General features: G+C 42.4%; 1 protein-coding gene across 2 annotated transcripts in view; it reads right to left on the reverse strand.

The window, feature by feature from the left end:
* Nucleotides 1-568: 568 nt before the first annotated feature.
* The window catches only part of UPF2 (UPF2 regulator of nonsense mediated mRNA decay), a 36,403-nt gene continuing 10,471 nt past the window's right edge, over nt 569-26,500 (reverse strand). The window contains exons 2-13 of one of the 2 annotated variants that reach the window (XM_032221695.1): nt 24,010-24,389; nt 20,495-21,274; nt 17,180-17,340; nt 16,349-16,546; nt 15,351-15,500; nt 13,222-13,284; nt 11,281-11,384; nt 9,404-9,489; nt 5,634-5,742; nt 2,816-2,929; nt 1,954-2,070; nt 569-1,096 (exon numbers count right to left, since the gene is read on the reverse strand). In XM_032221695.1, coding sequence (XP_032077586.1) covers nt 848-1,096; nt 1,954-2,070; nt 2,816-2,929; nt 5,634-5,742; nt 9,404-9,489; nt 11,281-11,384; nt 13,222-13,284; nt 15,351-15,500; nt 16,349-16,546; nt 17,180-17,340; nt 20,495-21,274; nt 24,010-24,371 — 2,493 coding nt within the window. In that variant the 5' untranslated portion in view covers nt 24,372-24,389 and the 3' untranslated portion in view covers nt 569-847. The remainder of the gene's footprint in view (nt 1,097-1,953; nt 2,071-2,815; nt 2,930-5,633; nt 5,743-9,403; nt 9,490-11,280; nt 11,385-13,221; nt 13,285-15,350; nt 15,501-16,348; nt 16,547-17,179; nt 17,341-20,494; nt 21,275-24,009; nt 24,390-26,500) is intronic. The other variant, XM_032221696.1, reaches the window with a different exon arrangement.

Genomic DNA, 26,500 nt, shown 5'->3' on the forward strand with positions numbered 1-26,500 from the left:
CTCGTGAATGGCCGAGTGCCCCTGTGAGTTTCCCCTCCCTCTGTGTCAGTTTGCCGCGCAGCGCGCACCGCACCATCCCCCCTCCTCACGTTCTAATGTAATGCAGGGCTGTCTTACGATTCCCCTTCCTCCCCCTCCTGCCGCTCTGCAACGATGTCCCACCTCCTCCTTGGTATGGCAAGCAGCCACATAGCGATGTCCCACCTCCTCTGGTACAGTGATCCAATGATAGGAATCACTGTGCCGTGTGTCATAGGAGGCGGGACATCGCTCCCGCGGCTGCACGGGACATCATCATCACAGCGGGACATCAGCATCATGAGGTGAGTGAAGTATTTCATTGAATACACCGCTAGTTTACTGTTTTTCTTTGAAATAAATATTCAAAAACATTATTGGTATCTATTTTTATTTTTGAAATTTACCGGTAGCTGCTGCATTTCCCACCCTAGGCTTATACTCGAGTCAATAACTTTTCCAGTTTTTTGTGGTAAAATTAGGTGCCTCGGCTTATATTCGGGTCGGCCTATACTCGAGTATATACGGTATGTTGTTCTGGAGGATATACACATTAAACTTACTGCAGAAAAACTATGTAGAAAAACTTAATTATCTATAAGAGACCTGAGAAACGTTATTTGATCTCTGAACCAAATATTGATTCCATATCGTCATTTTAAGCTCAACGTTTAGGCCCGCCATGGTTGAATTTTAAAATATCTGGTTCCCCACTTGGTTCTCCGCTTACAGAACGGGCCCACATCCCTTAAGGATCGCAAAACAGGGAGACACAAAAATGTTAATCCGTTTAATCGTCCAATTCCATCCACCCCAATTCCGTTCCATTCTAATTACGGATAATCTCTCTCCGTTTAGATCCTCGGCTACAGAGGAAGAAAAAAAAAGGAACCTTTTCAGTGGTGACTTTGGACAGATCCTTATACAGCAGTTTCCGAATGTATTCCTGGAGGGGAGGGCGTTTCTTTTTCACCGTTTTCTCCGCTAGGGGAGGGTTACAATAGTAGTAGGCGTTTTCCACCATCGTGACGTAGCGCGCGTCAAGGTGCATCGCTTGCTTCTTCCGCATCATTTGCTCCTGGAAACAAGAGGCGACAACATTCACAGCAGGAAAGGTATGGTTTTTTTGTGACGCTCCGCGCGCGAGAGACAGCTGGGTTTCCAAATTTGATACATAGCGTATTTTTCAGAGTATAAGACGCACCTTCCCCCCCCCAAAAAAAAAGAGGGTGAAAATCTGAGTGCATCTTATACACTGAATACAGATTCCAGGGGATGGTAGAGGATAGGAAGGCCTGGAGGAACATTGTCCATGGGGTTGCGATGGGTCAGGCATGCAACTAACAACATGATGCACCCTGCCAACTGTCAATAAAAGTGCCACTCTTATGAACTCAGGCAGAGGGCTGATAACATAGGAAGAACAGATGTCTGCAATTTTCTTCCAAGGTTATTTATTTCACGTGCCCTCGAAATATACCTATAGTCAGGTACCCAATCATAGTATTTCACTCTAGCCCTAGAATTAGCTTCTGTACTTACTAGTATGAGCCATAATAGGAGAAAGAAAGAAAGAAAGAAAGAAAGAAAGAAAGAAAGAAAGAAAGAAAGAAGGAGGAAGGAGGGAGGGAGGGAGGAAGGAAGGAGGGAGGGAGGGGGGAGGGAGGAAGGAAGGAAGGAAGGAGGAAGGAAGGAAGGAGGGAGGGAGGGAGGGGGGAGGGAGGAAGGAAGGAAGGAAGGAAGGAAGGAAGGAGGAAGGAAGGAAGGAAGACAGATGAAGGAAGGAAGGAAGGAAGGAAGGAGGAGGAGGGAGGGAGGGAGGGAGGGAGGGAGGGAGGAAGGGAGGAAGAAAGAAAGAAAGAAAGAAAGAAAGAAAGAAAGAAAGAAAGAAAGAACGAACCATTAGAAGAAAGTTATACATCATATAATCCTTACCAAAAGGACGCTGGTCCTCAAATGGGAGTCCGGAGACCTGAAGAGGAATCTACCACAGGTCTCTAACAAAGTGCAGGCCATCTCGATATGGTGATGGGAGAAGTCGGACAGGAGCATCTGTGAAAAAGTAGCATGGCCGTTTAAAGGGATTGCATGATGAAACATTCATGGGTCAGCATACTTCATACACTACATTTCTCAGAAGAAGCTTATTTTGGGAGACAAGCAAACCCCTGGTGCTGCAATGGGTTTGCATATTCTATTCCAATCTGTAACATTAACCTTTTTTTAAAAAGAAAAACAGAAATGTTTAAATGATAAAAGCTGTCAGGCCTGCAGCCATCTTTCCTTTTGGATCTTTGGCCTCCCACACTTTCTTATTATTCTGCTATGCATTTTCTACTGGGGGAAAAATGGGAGGGGGGATTGTACGGAGTTAGATGATATGTAGCCATAACAACATTCTTCCTAGAAATCCAAGGTCATCCTTTGTCTCTACACTTCTGCACCTGACCGGATCTGGATGGGTGGAAGCTGCCAGCGTGGCAGTGGGAGATTGGACCATGGGATGGACTGGTGGGTTGGGGGCAAGATCTTGAACTTTCAACTGGGAGGGGAAAAGCTTTCAGATTGGGGTTTTCCCAGATGTGCCAACATGGCTCTCTTCATCAATTGGAACTTTGAGCAATACTTTGCCTCGGACTCTGATTTAATTTTGGATGCTATTTGGAACCCTGACAAAAGCATCATTACAGTTAATTCTAATTACGCACATCCCTTTTTATAAGATGATTTTGAAGCATAACCCCCTCCAGTTAGTCATACATAAGGAAGGGACAGGATCCGGTTAACTGACGCTCACCTTTAAACAATGCAGCGTGTCACTTTTGGAGAACATCTTAAACTTCGTTAGCTCTCCAATGAACCTCACGGTTTTGTTCTTTGTCTCGATGTTGATCTGGTCCTTCTTTCTCACCTGAAGACAAGGATGATGGTTTATTTTATCCAGAGGTAACAAATGTACATTTTGTTACACATTAGACAGCTACAAGTTCAGTCCGCTGATTTGGAATGCACTAAATGTAAGCCTAGAGGTTTAGAATATAATAGATTAGAATCACAGAGTTGGAAGGGACCTTGGAGGTCTTCTAGTCCAACCCCCCGCTCAGGCAGGAAACCCTATACCGTTTCAGACAAATGCCTGTCCAGTCTCTTCTTAAAAACTTCCAGTGTTGGAGAATTGACAACTTTTGGTGGCAAGAACGAACTTTGAAGTGAGGGCTGACTTCACAAGGGAGAATCAAATCTATAAGCAGCAAAATGTTTCTGTCTCTCCATTCAGGTTCATATAAAGTTAGTTCCCTGGTACTACCATCTAAATAATATTTAAAGGATCCAAAAACAGCTGTTCAGAGAGATTCATCTTTAAATGCACCTTGCGAATTAACAAGTTTTATTGTCCCAAAGGTGTTTTTTTCCAGAGGCAACTGGACTGGTTGTTCTTCGAAGATGTTTCACTTCTCACCCAAGAAGCTTCTTCAGCTCTGACTGGATGGTTCAGCCAGAGCTAAAGAAGCTTCTTGGATAAGAAGTGAAACATTTTCAAAGAAAAACCGTAAAGTCCAGTTGCCTCTTGAAAAAGTAGCTTTGGGGGAACCATGGCCTGGATGACCAAGAATCTCAATAAAAGAGAGTAGGCACATTAAAATTAATGAAGAAACAATAAATAATTTAAATTGTATTGAGCTGCCATTTAAAACCAGGTGTAAAATAACCCTTTGGAGTTAAAGAAATTAGTTGTACCCACAAAGAAAGCTTTATCTTTAGGAAAAAGACATCAGAAGTTTAATGACAAAATTCATTACTCCTTCATAAGTGAAAACCTGCAATTAAAACTGCTTTTATTTTTCTGTTTCCAATACATTTCCTAGACGGCTAGTATGTAATTTATATAATTGTTATATAAATTGGTAGTTAATCATTAAATGTTGTTGAAGTATATAATACATGGCAGGCAAGAGGACTTATTTTAAAGAATTCTGGTTTTAATTAACGATCAAAGTTGTTTATAGTACAGTTCTGCGTCTGACCTACAACAGACAAAGGAAAGGAATTCATAAGTCAACTGAGGATTACTGTATTTTTCGGGGTATAAGCAGCACTTTTCCCCTCTTAAAAGATGACGAAAATTTGGGTGTGTCTTATACACCGAATGCAGCCTCGCCCACCTGCCGGCCCCCATTCTTTGGCCTCTGCCTCCCAGCAATTTGCCTCCTTGCAGCAAACAGCCTGTTTCAGTTCCAGCACAGCCTGATTAGCACAAGCAGCTGATTGTTGGTTGGATCAGTCTCCCAACCATCAGCTGTTTCAGGCTGCAGGAATTGCCATTACCTATTGCAGCCTCCTCAAACCATTTTTGGCCTCTGCACGCCCCATTTTCCGGCCATTCCAATTCCCACCACCTGAAATGGGCAGAAAATGGGGCACGCAGAGATGGCAATAAGCTATGGCAATCCCTGCAGCCTGAAACAGCTGATGGTTGGGAGACTGATCCAACCGACAATCAGCTGCTTATGCTAATCAGACTGTGCTGAAGCTGAAACAGGCTGTTTGTTGCAAGGAGGCAAATTGCTGGGAGGCAGAGGCAGATTTTTTTTTCTTGTTTTCCTGTCCAAAAGCTGGGCGCATCTTATACTTTGGAGCACCTTATACTCCGAAGAATATGGTATATTTTGGAATAGTAGTTGGATATTCCCAGCCTCCATTTCTGGGTACCTGTCAGGCCTGCATTTATATTCCTTTTAGAATTTTGGCCTGCCACACTTTCTCTTATTTCATTATGCTGTTTCATTAGTATAGTCAATGGGAGGGAGAAATAGAAGGAGTAGGATTGTGGAATGTATTGTTTTTCATTCTTTACTAGAAGCCAAGGTCATCCTTTGTTTCCGCACCTTCACACCTGACCGGAAGCAGCTGGGTGGAGATGCCAGCATGGAAGAAGAAGATTGGACCATGCGATGGATTGTGGGTGTGGGGACAAGATCATGAACTTTTAACTGGGTAGGATTCTGATGTAACTTCCAGAGTTGGAATCCCACAGCACGATGCCAACATGTCTGCCTTATTAAATTGGAACTTTAAGCATAGTTTTGCCTTCGACTCTGATTTAATTCTGCATGGTATTTGGAACACTGACAGTACCATTCAAGAAAATACTTAAGAAGATTCCAAAATTTAAAGAGCAGTTGCTATTTGAGTCTTTTATCTCCGAGCCCAACAACCATGTTGAAAAAGCAAGTATCTAAAAATTTAAACTGGCTGCCAACTCTACTTAGGACAAAACCCAAAGAAATCTTTGCAGTTTTCCAACTGCTGTTCTCGCCATCTGCAATTTAAGCAACGTTGCCATGTGGCAGCAAGATTTGGAATGCTCTGAAAATCAGTATTTTCAAACAAGTTCTTTCAGGCAAAAGAGTCAGAAATAAGCCTCTTCATGAATAGGCACACGGTCAAACTTTAAGATTATGTAATAATACTTTGCATTCTAATTTATGAAATGTAAAAAAAAAACCTTCCATCTGTTAAGAGCCCTGGCCTTTTACTGCAAGTTTCCCTGTTATTATGCCAGGCATTTTGAAATGTGGGCAACTCAATCTGATGGAAAACCAATGGAAACATACATGAAATCTGAAGTCCCCCTTCAGCATGGAACAGAGGTCTTCTGCTACGTCGGACATACAGGGGTGCAACGTGCCAACTAGCCGTGCATAGAAAGGCAGCAAATCCAGCCTGCAAGTAAAGGATAATCCATGGGTAAAGTACTATTTCAAAGAACATTCAGGGATTCCTCTTTTTTAAACTAATTTTCAGATATTTGCAATATAAGTACTACACTGTTACTACGTATTGTTGTTGTTGGTTACAAAGTCGTGTCCAACCCATCGCAACCCCATGGACTTCATCCAGGCCTTCCTGTCCTCTGGAGTCCATTTAAGCTCACACCGACTGCTTCGGTGACTCCATCCAGCCACCTCCTTCTCTGCCGTCCCCTTCTTCTTCTTTTGCCCTCCATTGTTCCCAGCATGAGGCTCTTCTCCAGGGAGTCCTTCCTTCTCATTAGGTGGCCAAAGTCTTTTGAGTTTCCTCTTCAGGATCCGGCCTTCTAAAGAGCAGTCAGGGTGGATCTCCTCTAGACTGACCGGTTACTACATAAACTGCATTATATATTAATTATAACAGTAATATTAGGGAACCTATTATATAATTATAAATATTACTGGGAAGTTATGAGAAAAGTGTAACCATTGCATTTTTTTAGTATTATGCAATAGCACTTAGACTTATATACCACTTCAACTGCTTTAAAGCTCTCTCTAAGGAGTTTAGAGTCGGCTTATTGCCCCCAACAATCTGGGTCCTCATTTTATCGAACTCGGAAGGACGAAAAACTGAGTCAACCTCGAGCCAGTCAGGATCGAATTGCTGGCAGTGGGCAGACTTAGCCTGCAACACTGCATTTTAACCACTGTGCCATCAGGAAAGAGAGTGAGAAAGGGAATAAGGGAGGGAGGGAGGGAGGGAGGGAGGGCACTTATAAATGCCTTATTTGATAGCAATAATTCTTATATACCGCTTTACAGCCTTCTCAAAGAGGTTTACAGAGTCAGCCTACTGCTCCCAACAATCTGGGTCCTCATTTTACCAACCTCGGAAGGACGGAAGGCTGAATCAACCTCGAGCTGGTCAGGATTGAACTGCTGGTAGTGGGCAGAGTTTGCCTGCAAATGTTGCATTCTAACCACTGTGCCAAAATGGCTCTATTTAACATTAAACGTTTCCACTTCTTTCATGAAATAATCATTACTGGATTATCTCACCTTTTCTCCAAAGAAATTCAAGGCAACATGCATAATGCACCTCCAAGTTTATCCCCCATAAGAACCATTGGGAGTAATTTTAAGGCTGAGAAACAAATTTGACTCAAACCCACTTAATGTATTTCCATGGCTGAAAAAAGACTGAATCTGAGTTTTTCCTGTCAAAAAATTAGACATTACATTGGCTCTTGCCATCATGGCAAAAATCTGAATTAGTCCTGCATTAAGAATGAGTTAACCGTATTATTTTTTTCTTATGGCCTAACACCAAGGACTAATGTAAGAAAACACAATCAAAACCACTACGAAAATGAGATTAATGCTTGGACAAGAGCTACGTTACAGACTGCCCGGAACCTCCAATGAGTTACTCCAAAGATTTCGCTAAGAATTTGAAAATACTTCAAAACTATTAAATTCATATGGAAAGTGTTACTAGATATATTAAAAAAAACAAAGGCTCTTTTGCCTTGAGATGATTTCAGAAACACAACCAGTTATTTTGCTTGGAAACTATATGCAAATGGTTTGCCAGTTTCCTGGGAAGGTTCTTGATTTGTAATTTATTCTCATACCTGGAATTTTACAGTGGTCTCTCTCACATGAGCGCTAATAAGGTTTGATCTGATTTAGCTTCCGATTCCAAGCAAAATCAGGCAGATGCTCTTGAGGCCAATAGCTGCATTGGTAGTCCTCGGCTTATGGCCACGATTGAGCCCAAAAACCTACGTTTCTAAGTGAGAAATTGGTTAAACGAGTTTTGCCCCATTTTACCACTTTTCTCACCACAGTCGTTAAGTGAATCGCTGCAGTCGTGAAGTTAGTGGCACGGTTGCAAAGCGAATCGGCCTTCCCACCCCCTTTGCTTTGCTGGTCAGAAGGTCGTAAAGGGGATCACGCGACCCTGGGACACTGCAACCGTCATAAATGTGAGTCGTTTGCCAAGCATCTGAATGTAAATCACCTGACCTGAAACGGTCGTAAGTGTGAAAAATGGTCATAAGTCACTTTTTTCAGTGCCGTTGTAACTTTGAGCAGTCACTAAATAAGTCGAGGACTACCTGTACGGGGGAAGCCCTTGTTATCTGTGGCAATCCTGATCTTATGGTCATGGATATTAATACCATAGATAATAGGACATTAAGGGAAAAATATCTGCATAGTCAGAAGGTGTGTGTGTGTGTGTGTGTCTGTGTGTGTGTGTGTGTGTGTATGTCGAGCAATTGTAAAAATGCAAAACTGAGGTTGAGCAAAATCTTTATGAGCCAAGGTGGCGCAGTGGTTAAATGCAGCACTGCAGGCTGACTGCTAGATCAGCAGTTCAGCGGTTCAAATCTCACCGGCTCAGGGTTGACTCAGCCTTCCATCCTTCTGAGGTGGGTAAAATGAGGACCCGGATTGTTGTTGGGGGCAATATGTTGACTCTGTAAACCGCTTAGAGAGGGCTGAAAGCCCTATGAAGCGGTATATAAAAATCTGCTATTGCTATTGCTATTTCTTAAAAATTGATGGCGGTTTCCTCACTTAGAACAGCCCAGATGTGGTACTGTTGTGGCCCAGCAGGAGCCGTTGGAGCTGCCACCAGACTCCGACAGCGAGGGGCCCTCTGAGTCGGCTCTGGAGGATGTGGAGGACCCTGGACAGGGTTCCGACTCCAAACAGGGCGCAGAGAGGCTGGTTGGCCACCAGGAGGTGCCTGAGCCTTGGACTAGTGGGGAGGAGACAAGGGAGTGTGATCCTGACGTCATGCATTGGAGCAGTGGGGAGGAGCCAAGGGATTTGGTACTGGATGCCCGGCAACGCGGGGCAGATCGACGTAGAGAGCAGCTACGCAGTTACCAAAGATAATTGGACCCAGGTGATTGTAATTAGGCTCCTCTCAAGATAGTATTTAAAGAGAGACTGGGAGGAGCCTGGTTTTGCAGGATTCAATGTCATTCCTAACGCTGGAGAAGCTATTATCTGGCGAAGTCTGAGTTGCTGCCAAGGTTCTTATCTGTTTGTTATGCTTGGCTTTCAGCCACTGAGGTTTTGGTTTCTTGCTAATAAAGTGCTGTGACATTCCAGTTAAGCTTTTCTCGGCATTCCTTACTGGACGGAGGAGGGGGTCAGAACAGATACTTATATGCGTTTAGCTTACCTTCTTCATCACGCACATTTGAAGTGAAAAATAACTAAGCAACACTCAGTGGAGGAGTAACAGAGCTAAGTTTCAATAGTCCAGGATCTAAACAATCTAATGGCTGTTTCAAATTTAACTGTAACAAAGTTCTAGGCAAGTAAGCCTGTCGTAAACAACAATCCCAAAACATTTTTCTTTCTGTTAATTTACATGGTGCTTTTATATCATGTATTCACAGGGTTTTAGGATGAGGGTGTAAACCACCCGGAATCAGATAGGTGATGGGCTGTGTAGGAACTAAATAAATAAATCCCATTTTTGCGCATTTAATGCATTTTAAAAATCCGAAGAGAGGCTACGGGGAAAATGGGCACTCTAGCCCAAATTCATTTCTATACCTCTTCAGATCTCAGACTCAATTTTAAACGCAACGTTTAAATTCGGTGCTTACCTCTGCCGCGGCACGATGAAAAGGGCCCGGACTAATTTCCTTCGGTTAGCCTTGGTGTTCATATTCATGCAGAAATCCATGGCTGCCTGTGGGAGAAAGGGAAAGCTTGGAATCTGAATCTAAAGCAAGCTAGTCATAAACCCAGTTCACGATATACAAGAGGCTATCATATCCCAGTTATGCTCTGGGAAAGGAGGAGGTCAGTCAGTGGTGGGTTCCCCTCCCCGTCGCTACTGGTACACTGCTCACGGGGCCGGGCATCCCCCGTGGGCACTCCACTGCCCCTGTGACACCCAGCTGCTTGTTGGAGGTTGCGCAAGTGCCGCACGCTGTACGCGCATTCGCAATGGGCCGGTTGCTTTAAAAAGAGGTATGGAACACGGGTGGGCCAAACTGGCCACCGTACTAGTATGCCAGGGGTCAGCAATCTGCGGCTCTGCAGCCACGTGGCTCTTTCATCCCTCTGCTGCGGCTCCCTGTCGCTAAAAATATATGTCACAACCGCCAATGTGTGACACCCGTCAGCACACAAACCTATTGAGCTTTCCGACCCCCGGTAGGCCAACCACGGATAAATCCAAGAAATGTTGCAGGAGGAAACAGAACGTTTATGTCAGCCTCTGCTTTGCTGCTGCTTCGACTGCCATTGAAACGGGGAGGGGGGGCATGGTATTTGGGAGGGGATTACTAATTGTGCTGGAGGAAGATTCTGGAGTTTCTGCCGCCTGTCTTACTGCGCATGCGGAGGAGGTTTCCCGCCAAGGCCAACGGCACCGACATTCCATCTTGGTGATGCCTTTCGAAGTTATCTCGCACCTGACACTTGGGAGAATTATGATTGGACTGTAACTGGGATGCCAAGGGGTGGGGAATGGGCTATTCTATATATCATTTGCTTTCGCGCCTAAATAATCAGTCTTCGCTTTGCTACGCTTCTGATCATTTATAATTAGTAAAAGTACACTTGATTTCTATCAATGGAGTCTTGTGGTTTTCTTTCCTGATTATCCAATGAAGGAGTGCTGACAGTTTAATTCGACTACATGTGCTGGTTTTGTGGCCGCTCAGGAAATAGTCAGGAAGGTTTTTGTGGCTCCCGGAGTCTTCTTTTCTGTGGGAAACGGTCCAAATGGCTCTTTGGTTGTTTAAGGTTGCCGACCCCTGCAGTAGGCTGTCAGCTGCTCCTGGGTACTAGCGGTACGGCCGTACTGGGCCATACCCCACCATTGGAGCAGGTTCTCCCCATCCACGAGTGATTTCGGGCTCAGACCAACCTACAGAATCATTGGGTGGGGGGTTTCCCCAAAGCTATTAATAATCCAAACAAATTTTACATGGCTTTTCTTTGCAAGTGTAGATCAGAAAACCCATTTAAACTCATTGTCAGAACAGCTTTTCACAAGCTGCCAAGTTTCCTGCATTTGAAAATGCAATACGAGGAGTCCTCAACTTACAACAGTTCATTTAGCGACTGTTGGAAATCACTCCAGCACTGGAAAAAAAGGGACTTGCATCCGTTTTTCACCCTTACGACCCTTCCATGGCCATGTGATCAAAATTCGGAACCTTGGCAACTGATTCTTACTTATGGCGGCCACAGTGTCCCGGGGTCACATGATCCCCTTTGGTGACCTTCTGACTAGCCAAGTCGAAAGCCAGATTCACTTAACAACTGTGTGACTTGTTTAACAGCTGCGGGGATTCACTTAACAACTGTGGCAAGGAACATCGTAAAATGGGGCAAAACTCACTTAACAAATGTCTCACTTAGCAGCAGAAATGTTGGGCTCAATTGTGGTCGTACGCTGGGGACTACCTACATCCAGAAAATGGTATTCTATAGGAATAACCATTAGAATATTAGAGGGGGGTTTTACCTTGTCTATGAGGTCTCTATTTACACAATTGGGGAGCTGCTGAAGAAAAGCGTCTACTATAAGTTTTAGGTGCGATCCTGTGCTGGTTTCTTCATCTTCTTGTTCTAAATCAAGCATTAAAAGAAAAAGAGAGATAAGCCAAAAACAGACAAACAAGTGAAATGTAACATTTTAAAAATAAGTTCTACAAGAACTACGTGATCCCCGTAAGCAATGAAACATGGGTTTTTTTTAATTCAGCTGGGGGGAAAATACCAGTTAATACCTAGGCGCAGCCTTAAAAGCAAGGGAAAGGGAGAAAAACAAAATAAACAGATGTGGCATTAGTAAGAGAGGGTGGAGAATTAATGCAACGACCCCTAAGAAGAGACAAAGGATAAAACACACATATGAATATAACTTGAAAGTATAATTGAAGGCAAAGTGACTCTGGATTGGGGGTTATTTTTTTTTCTCCTCTCGAAGAAATCAAGAATAGAGCATAAATATTTTAGGAATCCATTTCCATCTAGAAAGTAAAATGGACTTGGAGATTCCTTATTAAACCTCATTCATTGGTTGATGCTCCCCCCAAGGAGAACATTCTCACATTCCATCAAACTCCATGATCCTTTCCAAGGGAATTCAAGTTAGAAGTGTAAAAGCACTTTGCACTTCTGAAGGACTACGCCAAATAAATATTATGATTATTATTTTCCCCCTTAAAGCCAGCTTCACCGTAGATATTCCCCTCGGATTTTCTCCCTTTTTCCTTGTGTATATTTTTGTATTATTCCGCATATGATTTCTCCCGCTAAATCTTTGGATTTGAAATGGGGTTGGCATATTCCCAACCACACAGAGGAAGCAGTGGTACGGCGGGCGTCATAACGCTGGAACTGCCAGCCAGAAATGATCTGCACTCCAACGGTTCGAGCCCGGCTCCGCAAGACAGGTTGAGCTCCTGCTGCTCGCTCCCTGGCTCCTGCCCACCTCGCAGTTTGAAAGCACGCGATACTGCGAGTAGATAAATGGGTACCACTTGATGGGAGGGGGCGTGGGAAACCTAGCTGCATTTGGGATGTTCTGAGAAATGAAGTGAATGGGGGAAGCTGGATTCACTTCACAGCTTGACATTTAACAAGCGCAGTGATTCACTTAACAACGGAGGGAAGAAAGGTCACAAAAAGATCTTCTCATAAATGCCTCGCTTAGCAACATAAATTTTGGGCGCAATTCGAGGGCTACCTGTCTTCGTACAGTCTATCTTGACTAAACAATGGTGAAGCTATTTTCATAAGAGCCACTGGACTGAAGTGACTGAAGAGATGAAAACTCAACTTAAAACAACTGTAATTAAAAGTTAGAGTTAAATACAAGTTAAATACAGTTAGTATCACTTGTTTCTCATTATTTTCTGATGATTTCAAGAGAAAGTTACTGGATGAGCAAAATGTTCCTGAAACTGAAGAACATTTTTTTTCCTACAATTTGGCTAATGTGCTAGATTAGTGTGTGTTCTAATTTAGTTACGATGCTAGCTCAGAGAAATACGTTCATAAATGTACTTAAAAGTTCTTCTTAACCAGGAAAACTAAAAATTTAAGCTCACCACTGAACTGAAATTCATCAAAACCAAAGAAACCTGCATTATTTTTCTCTATCGTCTACAATACAACACAATAGCAGTGTTGGAAGGGACCTTGGAGGTCTTCTAGTCCAACCCCCTGCCTAGGCAGGAAACCCTATACCGTTCCAGACAAATGGCTATGCAACATCTTCTTAAAGACTTCTTATCTTTGAGTTCCTAGAAAAGCCCTACTGGGTAATATATTCCTGCAACTTTTCGAATTACAGAGAAATTGGATCGCTTCCTGGAATTTTCTATCTAGTCCCTGCCCCTTGTAAGCTTATCTACTTCAAAATACTTTCTTCTCCTCTTAGTACCACCTCAAAACTCACTTCTTGCAGCTTGCTTTCCGTCACTATTTTCAGCTCCGGTGCTATCTGCTCCCTGTTTCTTGCCTAATTGTGTTAAAAATAGAAAAATATTTTTTTTACACATTGCACTGAAGCAAACCTTTATTATGAACAGCTTAATACTTAATTGCCTCTTCGCCTTTTGGTACACTGTTAATGCTTCAAGTCTTGTCTTATTATTCCCCAAAAAAAAATGCACAGTGACTATTTTAAATGCTATTTGGTGGGACATGAAGAATGTTTATATCGGATGCCTGTCAACCCTGAAGCTGGCCTGACTGAGGCCATTTTGAGGCTTCAGCGCTGACTCACTGGAGACGAGGGACCGGGGGGGGGGGGGACTAGAGATAGTTGGGGTGTTGTAGCCAAAACAAAGTGCTTTCTCGTGGGAACCAAGGACATTCCTGCAAGTGCTCGGAAGGAGGGGGCTGGAGTCACTGGACAGCATCCTGATTGGACCATGTGACTTGATTGTTCTGAGATAGTGGAAAACTTTTACTTTTAAGGAGGTGAAAACTGTGGGAATATTCAGAGTCGGTTTTCACCAGCCCATGCCAATGTGACATATACAATAAATGTATTATTTGAGGAAATTGCCTGCCTCAGAGTTTTGTTTGCTACAGATATGGGTATGTGACTTGGAACCCTGACATTAAACAGACTCTGGATTAATTATAATATGTATATTGGATGCTATTATAAACTATGTAAAAGAAAAAGCATATCTATAAAGTAAATCTTACACGAGAAAGGAATTAATAGAATAACTGAATGACAGAGTTGGAAGGGACCTTGGAGGTCTTCTAGTCCAACCCCCTGCTCAAGCAGGAAACCCTGTAGTACCATTTCAGACAAATGGCTGTCCAATCTCCTCCTGAAAACCCACAACTTCTGGAGGCCACTTCCGCTCCACTGATTAATTCTCCTCGCTGTCAAAGTAGAATAATTGATTATTCAGGGGGAATGTCTACACTTATCGTTCAACTTAAAAGTTGTCTACCAAAGCAAAGGAGATTCACTGAGCAAAAACGGACAAAACAATTCTTCTCGCGTTCAGATAAAATGACTCATCTTTCTCACAAGGAGATGCGCACCCCATTATGGCGCCTCTGACCACACTAAGTGCTTTACAAACCATCTCATTCATCCTAACAACCCTGTGAGGTAGGCCACAATGCATTCCGTGCTCCTTTTAAAACAATGGGACTAAAGCCAGATTAGAGAATGAGTCCACATTTACTAATCCTCCAACTAAGCTGATCGAAGGCAGACAGGTGTCTTGGTTAAAAAAAGGTTAATAGGGATTTGATGGAATAGGGAGCTGTGCCTAAAATGTCACATTTCCTTTCTCCAACGTGCAAGTGTTAGATGCGATGCATACAGACATCGGAAACCTGATATTAAGTCCATTGGGCGTGAGCAAACAGTTATCAAGAAAATGTGATGTTTGTTGGCTCTTACTGTTTCAATTCAAGCAAACAAATAATAATTGTTTTCCCTGTTGCTTGAAATTGGTTGGAAACAATTATTGGCCACCATTCTCAATGGGAAAATGATTTACTGTTCTATGATACAATCATTAAACTCCCACATGAAGCGGAAGAGATGTTGCCCTTTTTATTATTACTTAAGTCCTGTCAAGAGGATTTTTAATTATTTCCACATACAGTGGGAATTGTTAACAGGACAGCAAAGCTGGAAGGGACCTTGGAGGTCTTCTAGTCCTGCCCCCTGCTCAAGCAGAACCGAACCATCTCAGACAAGTGACTGTCCAGTCTCTTCTTAAAAACCTCCAGTGATGGGAGCACCCACAACTTCTGGAGGCAAGCTGTTCCACTGGTTAATTGTCCTCCCTGGCAGGAAATTTCTCCTTACACCTAGATTGCTTCCAAGGGTAAGTAGATGTACTACAGGCTATATATTTTAGGAGTGTTGAATAGCAACTTACAGATGAAACTACTCTTGTTCTGGGTTACAAAACTTCCCCCAAATGAGTTGCATTAGGCTAGCCATATTGTTAAAATATGCTTTATATATTGTTTAGGTATATGCTGCTTAGATTTATGTATACAAATCTGTAAGAATAACATACGTTTCCACATCATTGTTACCTTGTTCGTCAAGAAGTTTTTTTGTGAGGTCTTCTGCTTCCTCCCCGCAATCTAGATCAAGGGTCTCATCGTTAATATCCAAGTTTTCTAGTTCCAGTTCTAGATCTTCCGTGACGGATATATCTTTGTTTTCCTTAGTTTCTTTTAGCTCTGTTTCAAAAAGAATTCGATGTACATTTTACATTGCCTTTGAAATAACACATATTGCTCTCTTTTTATTTTTCTGATGAAAGTATAAAGCACATGGATGAAATAATAACACCATTTATCTGGTCCCTAATGCTTAGACATTTTCATTTTTTAAAAAGAAGTTTGAAGCACTCTTTTCCTGTTCTTGCCAGAAAAATAAAAAAGGCGTTACTATTTTAACCTTAAAAACGCAACATTGGCAATGATCACATTTACACAGAACATTAAGCTACACTGTAGTTTTTGAAATCCATTCAAAATTATCCTTGCTAAGGTATATGCCCCCAAGCCTATTTATGGAATCTGGTGTGTTTACAGCGTTTCTTGTATATTGTTAGTTATCTTTGATTTGTCTCCGCCTATCATTCAATCTGACAGCCGAGAAACAAAGTGGAAGGGGAAATAGTTAGGAAATTCACCCCCTTTACTTCGGCTCAAAATATGGGCAAGGAATTCCCGCAGCGTTTTTCAAAACTTATTTCTACAAAAAAGTTCCATGGTAGCAAGCGAACGTCTTGACTTGCAAGAGCTAATACAATTTAGCAAAGAGCAGAAAACAAGCCATGGTTTCTTAGCTGAACGCAAGCCAGTGTTAACCCATCTATGGCTTCTTGTTGTGTTTTGAACCACTGTTAACACGGTCCACAATTCGTCACTGTAGAATAATATAGCCATGGTTAATAAACTTAGCAAATGTGCACATCCTCTTTTAAGGCAGCATAGCCCGACGTAGCCCTAATCACAGCTCAGCATAAAAACCCACCTGCTTCTATGTGAAGTAATGTCAGGGGTAAACCCAAATACTATACCTCTGGAGTCGTCCCTGCCAGAGTCTTTGGCCTGAGAACATTTCTCATTGTCTTTAAACAAGATAGCTGGCACGAACGCTTTTAAATCAATAAGGTTCTCGTAGAAGTTCCTGGCATCTTCGTCTTCCCAGATTCCGCCCTCCAAATCATATTCCCCAGGTTTGCCAGGGGTAAAAATATCAATTCCAGGGCCATGTTCTGCAATGTAAACACACAAAAGCATCAAATATTTCAATGAAGTCGGAATTTCATTCCCCTCCCCAATATTCCTGCAGAGAAGAGCAACAAAGAGGATTAGGGGACTGGAGGCTAAAACATATTAAGAACGGTTTCAGGAACTGGGTATGTCTAGTTTAATAGAAAGAAGGACCAGGGGAGACATGATAGCAGTCTTATAATATCTCAGGGGTTGCCACAAAGAAGAGGGAGTCAAGCTATTCTCCAAGGCACCTGAGGGCAGGACAAGGAGCAAAATGGGTGGAAACTAATCAAGGAGAGAAGCAACTTAGAACTGAGGAGAAATTTCCTGACAGTGAAAACAATTGATCAGTGGAACAACTTGCCTCCAGAAGTTGTGAATGCTCCAACACTGGAGGTTTTTAAGAAGACATTGGACAACAATTTGTCTGAAGTGGTGTAGGGTTTCCTGCCTAAGCAGGGGGTTGGACTAGAAGACCTCCAAGGTCCCTTCCACCTCTGTTATTCTATTCTATTCTATTCCTACTTCAATGCTTAAAAGATACAAACTGGGGAGAAAATCGGTGAAGAGTCAGCAGGATTGACTATAGAAAGAAAGCCAATTTTTTAAACCTGCATCATCATTTTACTTACCTTCCGGAACAGGTTTGTCTTGGGGGAGATCTGGCATATTTTCATCCAGGAGGTCTGCTAAAGATTGAGAGTTTGCCAACAGCTTCTGATAAGACATAGCAAATTCTTCATATTGTTTATGCCGGTCTTCACTCAATTCCCCTTTAGAATGCAGAATACGCCTAGAAAACCATATGCAGCCCGGAGGGGGGGAAAAGCAAAATGAAAAGATTTTGCCAATGTTTCATCCCAAAGTTAAACCTATCAAAAGTCCAATTTTTAATCCCTTTAACAAGGACAAAAAAACCTAGAGGGAATTACATAAAAATATTGACCTATAAATATTTAATTAAAATAGCAATAGCAATAGCAATAGCAGTTAGACTTATATACCGCTTCCTAGGGCTTTCAGCCCTCTCTAAGCGGTTTACAGAGTCAGCATATTGCCCCCAACAACAATCCGGGTCCTCATTTTACCCACCTCGGAAGGATGGAAGGCTGAGTCAACCCTGAGCCGGTGAGATTTGAACTGCCGAACTGCAACTAGCAGTCAGCTGAAGTGGCCTGCAATACTACACTCTAACCACTGCGCCACCTCGGCTCTAAAAAACACTAAACATATACCAGACTTCTATTCACTCTCTATAGAACAGATATGGCTATAGGCCCTTTTCCATTTTTTATATCCTAAACAAACTACAGGCAGTTCTCAACTTACGACCGTTGATTTAGTGACCATTCAAAGTTACAACGGCACTGAAAAATGTGACTTAGGACCATTTTCCATGCTTAAAACTGTGGCAGCTTTCGTGTGGTCACATGATCAAAATTTAAATGCTCGACAACTGACTCATATTTATGACAGTCGCTGTGTCCCGGGGTCACGTGATCCCATTTGGCTACCTTCGGGCAAGCCAAGTCAATGGGGAAGGCAGATTTACTTAACAACCGTGTTACTATCTTAACAACTGCAGTGATTCACTTAACAACTGTGGCGAGAAAAGTCATAAAACGGGGCCGAACTCATTTAACGAATGTCTCGCTTAGCGAGAGAAATTTTGGCCTCGGCTATGGTCATAAACCGAGGACTATCTGAACATGTACATTTCTGTGTGTGTCTGCGTGCACACTTCATATACTGCGTATACTTTATGCAATTCAATTATTAATATTTATGCCAGTTTCATAAACTAGTAAATGCAATCCAAATCTCTAAAGGGTTCTGAAACATTAATTCCTAGAAGTAAAATGCTAATTCAAATATAAATAAATGACCATTGGGGAAAAAAAGATATGCTTCTAATCTTGTAGCCTTGCAACATAAAAGCATCCAAGATTCATTGATTTGTCTTCCAGCTTCTTCTGAAGCTATTGATAAATTATTATAAAGCCCAAAAATACCAATGAACGTATGAAGTAACTTATATTATAAAGGCAGTTATATGCATACAAATATTACACTACATTTCCCCGCAAAAAAATAATAATAATGCACAAGCCAAATTGACTTAATTTCTTCTTTAAAAGACAAGATGTCAGATAGTAAGTTAAATTCATCATAATTTATGTAGAATATAAGATAACTTGAATTGACCGTTTGAATAGCCAATTCCCCTTTGGGAAGATAGGATGAATGGGGATTAATAAGAATAATTAACTATCAGTTGAAAGTGAGTAGAAGCATGAATGAAGAATTATAGGCCAGAATAACTGGAGAAGGAAGTACTCTAGGGGGTTATCAATCTAACAAAATTAAAATACATACTGATTGTAATCAGCCAAGAGTAGAACGAAGGGCAATAAATTCAGTCTTCACCATATTAAACAGGAATTATGATGCTTTTGAGTCAGCAATTTTTGGAAGGAGAAAGGGGAAGGTCTTCACAATGTAGTCACAATAGCCTACAAAACCTTTCTGTAGCTGGAAATTTCTGTTTGAGGAGTCCTTCCTACGAAGGGAAGGATTTCCTGCTTTCACAGGTCATCCTTGACTTACAACAGTCCATTTAGTGACCGTTCGAAGTTACAACGGCCCTGAAAAAGGCAACTTGTTTTCAGGGAAACACGGTATTCGAATCTGGGTTGAAATCTTCTTGAATATCCAGCTGCTTTTAAAAACATACTGTGTTTCCTCAAAAATAAGACAGGATCTTAGTTTATTTTGACCCCTGAAATAAGCGCTTGGCCTTATTTTCAGGGAGGTCTTATTATTTTTGAGGTGCAGGAGGAGGCGAGTGTGGTCACCTCATGGCTGCTGCTGTGTTGCAATATTTTTGGGGAGGGCTTATTTTGGGGAAGGGCTTATTTTAGCGCATGCACTCAAAAGCCCAATTGAGCTTTTGAAGTCTTATTTTCAGGGAAACGGGATAGGAAGGAAGAAGAAATATGAGGTGGTGGTTTGTAGTGCAAAAAAATAAGAAAAAAAGGATAAATCTCGTCTACCACGGCTTATTATGGGAAAATGAGAATAAAACTCCCTGTGAAGAAGTTGACAGATGTTGCCCAAATATCAACAATGCTTTCTAACCCAAAAGCAATCTGTTTGCAAATTCAAAAGGAGAATCTCCCCGAAAACACAATTTTTCATCTTTTAGGATTAAAATAGACCAGGCTCCATATGTTAAGGCGCAGGCCTTGAAACTCCGTGAATATCTTTTGATGTAGGAAGGGCTCCAGCTACATCTTGAGAGACCGCCTCCTGCCAATTACCTCCTTGCGACCAATTAGATCACATAGATTAGGCCTCCTCCGGATCCCATCTGCCAGTCAGTGTCGACTGGCGACGACGCGGAGGAGAGCCTTCTCGGTAGTAGCTCCGACCCTTTGGAACGATCTCCCCGTGGAGATTCGTACCCTCACCACCCTCCAGACCTTCCGCGCAGCCCTTAAAATCTGGCTATCCCATCAGGCCTGGGGCTAAGATTGTAATCTATCCCCACCCGAATGGTATGAATGTTGTGTTCTTTTTAATTATGTATTGTGCTTATGTGTCATTGTTTGTATCCCCTTTCCCTATGAGTTGGAAGCCGCCCTGAGTCCCCCTAGGGAAAAGGGCGGCCTATAAATAAACTTTTCCAATTCTAATTTCCAATTTCCATATTTCAAAGAGCAGGAAAAGTGTTGTCAAACAAACACACAAAAATAGAATACTAAATGCCTATAAAAACCTTACTAGCAAACCCCCCCCCCCCCCATTTTTGACTGGAAAATGCAGGACCTGAGAGTTAAAACACTTCCTTCAACAAATTAAATAAGGATTCTTACCCAATCCGTGTTTGTTTGTTTGTTTGTTTCTAAACTCTGGCAAGTTAACGCTAAGATCACACAAAACTTCACCTGTTCTGCCTTTCAATGTTTTGCAGTTCCCTGTGGTCCCTTTTCAAGTGCTTGGTCAGCGAGGTGAAATATTCCTTCAGCAGGTTTTGGAAAGGCTGCTGCTTCTCCGCGCTGATGATCTCGCTGGGGGGGAAGCTCAGGCTGAACTTATCCGCCGCGCTTTTCACCTTCCTGGGCACCAAGCCCGCGATGTCGTCCCCGCAGTGCCGGCAGAAGCTGATGACCACGGAGACGTGGGTGTGGGTCTCCCGGTCAGCGTTGATGATGCTCTTCAGCTGCTCGTAGATGAGGGAGAGGCCCTCCTTGTCGGTGAAGATCCCGACGATGGTCAGCTCGGCGATGAAGCGCAGGTCGGTCCTCAGCTTGGTGATGTTGGGCGTTTTCTCTTCTTTCCTGGCTTCGAAGTGCTTCTTCCAGACCTGGAGCAGCGAGGGGGCGAAGTCGGCGTAGCGCTGGTGGAAGAGGGAGCAGAGGTGCACGGCGCAGTTGACATCGGAGATCTTCAGCTTGGCCTCCACGATGGAGGCCACGGCCTCAGCGATGTACTTGCTCAAGTTGAGGCCGTTGAAGTCATGGGACAAGGAGTCCCTCTGTTGCTCGGTGATGGTCTTCAGCTTCTTCACGAAGGCCGTGTTCTTCTTCAGGCTGGAGTCCAGCCTGCTGAAGAAGTTCTCCTCCGGGCGGCTTTCCGAGGCGTTCTGGTTCTTGCTCCGAAGCTCCTTCCGGGCTTGGTGGCGCTCCCAAGCCTCCTGGTGCAGCTGGTGGGCCTCTTCTTTCTCTCTGGAAAAAAAAAGGACATTAACGGGAGGACAAGGTTACATACATACATACATACATACATACATACATACATATATTAGATTTTTTACAACCCCTGATAAGCCCCAATTATGGGCGGAAGCTAACTGCTTCCATCATCTGTCAATCAGCTCGTCACAAGAGTCCATCACGACAGAAACCCAATATTTTTACTGTTGCCTTTGTTATATTTGTGTTTTTTTATTTGTGCTGATAAATAAATAAAGGGAGACAAGTATAGATCTATTTCAAGCTATTTAGCTCTCATCAGCTAGCCATACCCTTACTGGGATTCGAACCTGTGCTGTATTGCATCTTAGGCAAACGACTTAGCCATTATGCCACAGGTCTCCTCCTTATCAGCTGAAGCCAGGGAAGAAGGTATATATTTAGTGTCACAACCCCTGGTAAGCCCCAATTATGGGAGGAAGCTAACTGCTTCCATCATCTGTCAATCGGCTCGTCACAAGAGTCCATCACGACAGAAACCCAATATTTTTACTGTTGCCTTTGTTATATTTGTGTTTTTTTATTTGTGCTGATAAATAAATAAAGGGAGACAAGTATAGATCTATTTCAAGCTATTTAGCTCTCATCAGCTAGCCATACCCTTACTGGGATTTGTGGCCTAATGGCTAAGAAGTCAGCCTAGTATGTAATATAGCCCAGGTTCAAATCCCAGTAAGGGTAGGGCTAGCTGATGAGAGCTAAATAGCTTGAAATAGATCTATACTAGTCTCTATTTATTTATCAGCACAAATAAAACACACACACACACACACACACACACACACACACACATATATATATAATATATTTAAACATTTTTATTAACAAATATGTAAAATACATACACACAAAAATTAGACGTACACCACATTTATACAATACAATACTAACAGGAGCTTCCTGTTCTTTATAATAGCAATCATCAATCAATACCACTCACCTTATATTATTTCCCCTTCTATTGTGTTTCATTTGGATTTCACCAATCTTAACCCTCTTATTTTACTCATAACTATTATTTTTGAGTTTTGTTATATTCCTTCATTGATTTTTGTTTCTTTCCTCCATCCACCTATACCATTTATCCCAATATCTGGTAGAATTCTGATTCTTCTTTTCCCTGGATTTCTTTAGTTAGTTTAAGTTATATTTTTAAGTTGGTATTTGGCCTTTTAGAAAAAAACCTATCCTCCATGGAGGATACGAGGACTGGGCAATGCATCTGTTTAAAAAAAATAGTAATTTTATTTTTTTGTTTACTCATTTTTATCCTTTTTTCATTGCTTGAACTGGCCAATACATTTGTTAAAAAAATACTAATCCCACTTTATATTCATTCATTTGTATCCCGCCTTATTTTTACAAATAATTCAAGGTAGAGAACATATTCAACACACCCTCCTCCTCCTCCTATTTTCCACACAAAGACAACACTGCTACCCAGTTGGCTTTCATGGCTAAAGTGGGACAAGAATTCACTGTCTCCTAGTGATTGGCCCAAAGTCACCCAGCTGGCTTTTGTGTCTAAGGCAGGACTAGAACTCCCAGTCTCCTAGCGATTGGCCCACTTGGGAAAATCAACCTCTATTTCCTTGTATGTGAAGGAGGGTTCCCCCCCCCAAGGTGATATCTAGTGCAATATACTGTATTTTTCAGAGCATAAGTCGCACTTCCCCCCCCCCACTAAGAGAGGGTGAAAATTTGGGTGCATCTTATACACCAAATGTAGTCCCGCCCACCCGCCAGCCCCCACCCTTTGGCCTCTGCCTCCCAGCAATTTGCCTCCTTGCAGCAAACAGCCTATTTCAGTTTCAGCACAGCCTGATTAGCACAAGCAGCTGACTGTCAGTTGGATCGGCCTCCCAACCATCAGCTGTTTCAGACTGCAGGAATTGCCATTACCTATTGCAGCCTCCGGCTTGCCCCATTTTTGGGTTCTGCGCGCCCCATTTTTCACCCATTCCGATTCCTGCTGCCAAAACAGGAGGAAAACGGGGCGCGCAGAGGCGGCAATAGGTTATGGCAATCCCTGCAGCCTGAAACAACTGATGGTTGAGAGGCCCGACCATCAGCTGCTTGTGCTAATCAGGCTGTGCTGAAAGTGAAACAGGCTGTTTGCTGCAAGAAGGCAAATTGCTGGGAGGCAGAGGCAGATTTTTTTCCCTTGTGCTAATCAGACTAAACTGAAACTGAAACTGAAACAGGCTGTTTGCTGCAAGGAGACAAATTGCTGGGAAGCAGAGGCAGATTTTTTTCCCTTGTGCTAATCAGACTAAACTGAAACTGAAACTGAAACAGGCTGTTTGCTGCAAGGAGACAAATTGCTGGGAGGCAGAGGCAGATTTTTTTTTCCTTGTGCTAATCAAGCGAAACTAAAACAGGCTGATTGCTGTTTGCTGCAAGGAGGCAAATTGCTGGGAGGCAGAGGCAGATTTTTTCTTCTTTTCCTTCCCAAAAGCTAGGTGCGTCTTATACTTCAGAGTGTCTTATACTCCGAAAAATATGGTACATATAATTGTTTTAAACTCAGTCGTCTCTCTTAACAAATGTTTTTACACCTGCACACATTACCTGTTCCTGTTGAATGGTGGAAAACATTGATGTGGAAATGAAATGTTTGAACAACAGGCGAGTCCTAAACATTTCACCCAGGACCTTTCTCTCTTTTCCTCCCCAAATGCAAGCACCATAAACCAAGAAGTTCTTACTTCAACTTGGCAGCCGCTTCCTCCTGCTGCAGCTTCATCTCTTCCTCTTGCTTCTTCTTCTCCTCCTCCTCAAGCTTTTGTTTCTCCTCCTCCTCCTTCCTCTTTTGCTCCTCCTCCGATTTTATCTTCTCGTCCTCTTTCTTCTTCCACTCCTTCTCGTCCTTTTTCCGCTTCTCCTCCTCCATTTTCTTCTTCTTATCTTCGGATGGCTTGAGCATCTCCCTCTTCATGCCCAGCCTGACCTCCTCTTTGGGCCTGTCCCGGCTGCTCACTGACCGCCTCTCCCCAAACTCCTTCTCTTTGTTACTTAAGGGTGTCTCTTTTTCTTCCATGCTCGCCGACTTCTTCCGCTCAGCTGGCATTGTGTTATCCAGGAAGATCTGAAAGGGGATGAGTGTCAGAGTGTCATTACGTCCAGCAGGGATTACTCAAAAGTCTTTGTTTTTCAAAACTGCATCTACCAGAACATTCCCACCCGACAGGATGTCAGATAATCCATGGAGATTCTCCATCATCCAGCGTCCTGGTTGTCCCCCAAATGTGCTTTCTTTCCCCCCCAAGAGGCAACTGGACTTTCTGGTTTTTCCTTGAAGACGTTTCACTTCTCATCCACAGAGCTTCTTCAGCTCTGACTGGATGGTCCATCTGCAAGGAGTGTAAATCCTTCCATTTCCCCACCATCCAGTAAGAGCTGAAGAAGCTTCTCAGAGGAGAAGTGGAACGCCTTCAAAGACGGATGGACGGACGGACGGACGGACGGACGGACAGACAGACAGACAGACAGACAGAGATAGATAGATAGATAGATAGATAGATAGATAGATAGACAGACAGACAGACAGAAAGACAGACAGACAGACAGACAGATAGGTAGATGATGGTTGGGACGGGCTGACATAGATAGATAGATAGATAGATAGATAGATAGATAGATAGATAGATAGATAGATAAAAAGATAGGTAGATAGAGACAGATAGACATAGATGATAGAGAGAGAGAGAGAGAGAGAGAGAGAGAGAGATAGATAGATAGATAGATAGATAGATAGATAGATAGATAGATAGATGGATGATGGGTGGGATGGGCTGACATAGATAGATAGATAGATAGGTAGGTAGGTAGGTAGGTAGGTAGGTAGGTAGGTAGGTAGATAGATAGATAGATAGATAGATAGATAGATAGATAGATATAGATAAAAAGATAGATAGAGACAGATAGGCATAGATGAGAGAGAGAGAGATGATCGATGATAGATAGATAGATAGATAGATAGATAGATAGATAGATAGATAGATAGATAGATAGATAGATAGATGGATGATGGGTGGGATGGGCTGACATAGATAGATAGATAGATAGATAGATAGATAGATGGATGGATGGATGGATGGGTGGGTGGGTGGGTGGGTGGGTGGATGGATGATGCGTGGGTGGGTGGAACAGGCAGACAGAGATAGATAGATGATAAAAAGATAGATGGAGATAGAGACAGATAGACATAGAAGATAGATAGATAGATAGATAGATAGATAGATAGATAGATAGAGATAGATAGATAGATAGATAGATAGATAGATAGATAGATAGATAGATAGATAAATAGATAGATGTTGCTCAGAGTGGAAGAAACAAGTGAAGTCTGCAAAGAGAAAAGCAACAGTTTAAGCAAACACACACTAGCAGGTTCCATTGTCCTCTGAAAGGCATACAATGTTCAGCTGCTATATTTTATTTCAGTCCAAGAATAGTATGAATTATTTAACACCAAGCAGGTAATAAATAGAGCCGCTTAAAAGCTGCACGCCCAATAAACACGCCTTTAAAAATTTTCAAAGATTTGAATCCCAAAACTCAAGAATGGGATGGGGTTTTTTTTGAGTAGATGTTTCCTAGTCAGATAATTCAGAATTTAATTCCATTGCAGTCAAAGGCCAACAATTTACAAAAAGGTAAACGTCCAACAGAGGAGTATATTATAAATAAGGCAATGCATAACAACACAGTTAAGATAAAAGCACCAAGTGATTTTGTGTGACAAACTGGAGAGAGAAAGAGACCCCTAAACTACTACTTTTGGGAGTGTTTGCTTACTTTTCCTGCATTATACAGGTAGTCCTCAATTTACAACCCTCAATTGAGCTCAAAATTTATGTTGCTAAGTGAGACAGTTGTTAAGTGAACTTGGCCCCATTTTAGGATCTTTCTAGCCACCATGGTTAAGTGAATCACTGCTGTTGCTAAGTGAGTCACATGGTTGTTAACTGAATCCGGCTTCCCCACTGATTCTGCTTGTCAAGCGGACGCAAAAGGGAACAACCTGACCCCGGGATGCTGCAAATGGTCATAAATACGAGTCACGTTACCGGGACACTGCAAACATTTCAAGTGTTTGTAAAAATAACCTGTTGGGGTTTTTTTGAAAGACGATCTTCCTTTTTATGACAGATACATAAGCTTTTCTAATTCCATTTACTTTTCACTAAGGAACTG

Source organism: Thamnophis elegans, chromosome 7 (genome assembly GCF_009769535.1).
Source record: "Thamnophis elegans isolate rThaEle1 chromosome 7, rThaEle1.pri, whole genome shotgun sequence".
NCBI classification, from domain to species: Eukaryota; Metazoa; Chordata; class Lepidosauria; order Squamata; family Colubridae; genus Thamnophis; species Thamnophis elegans.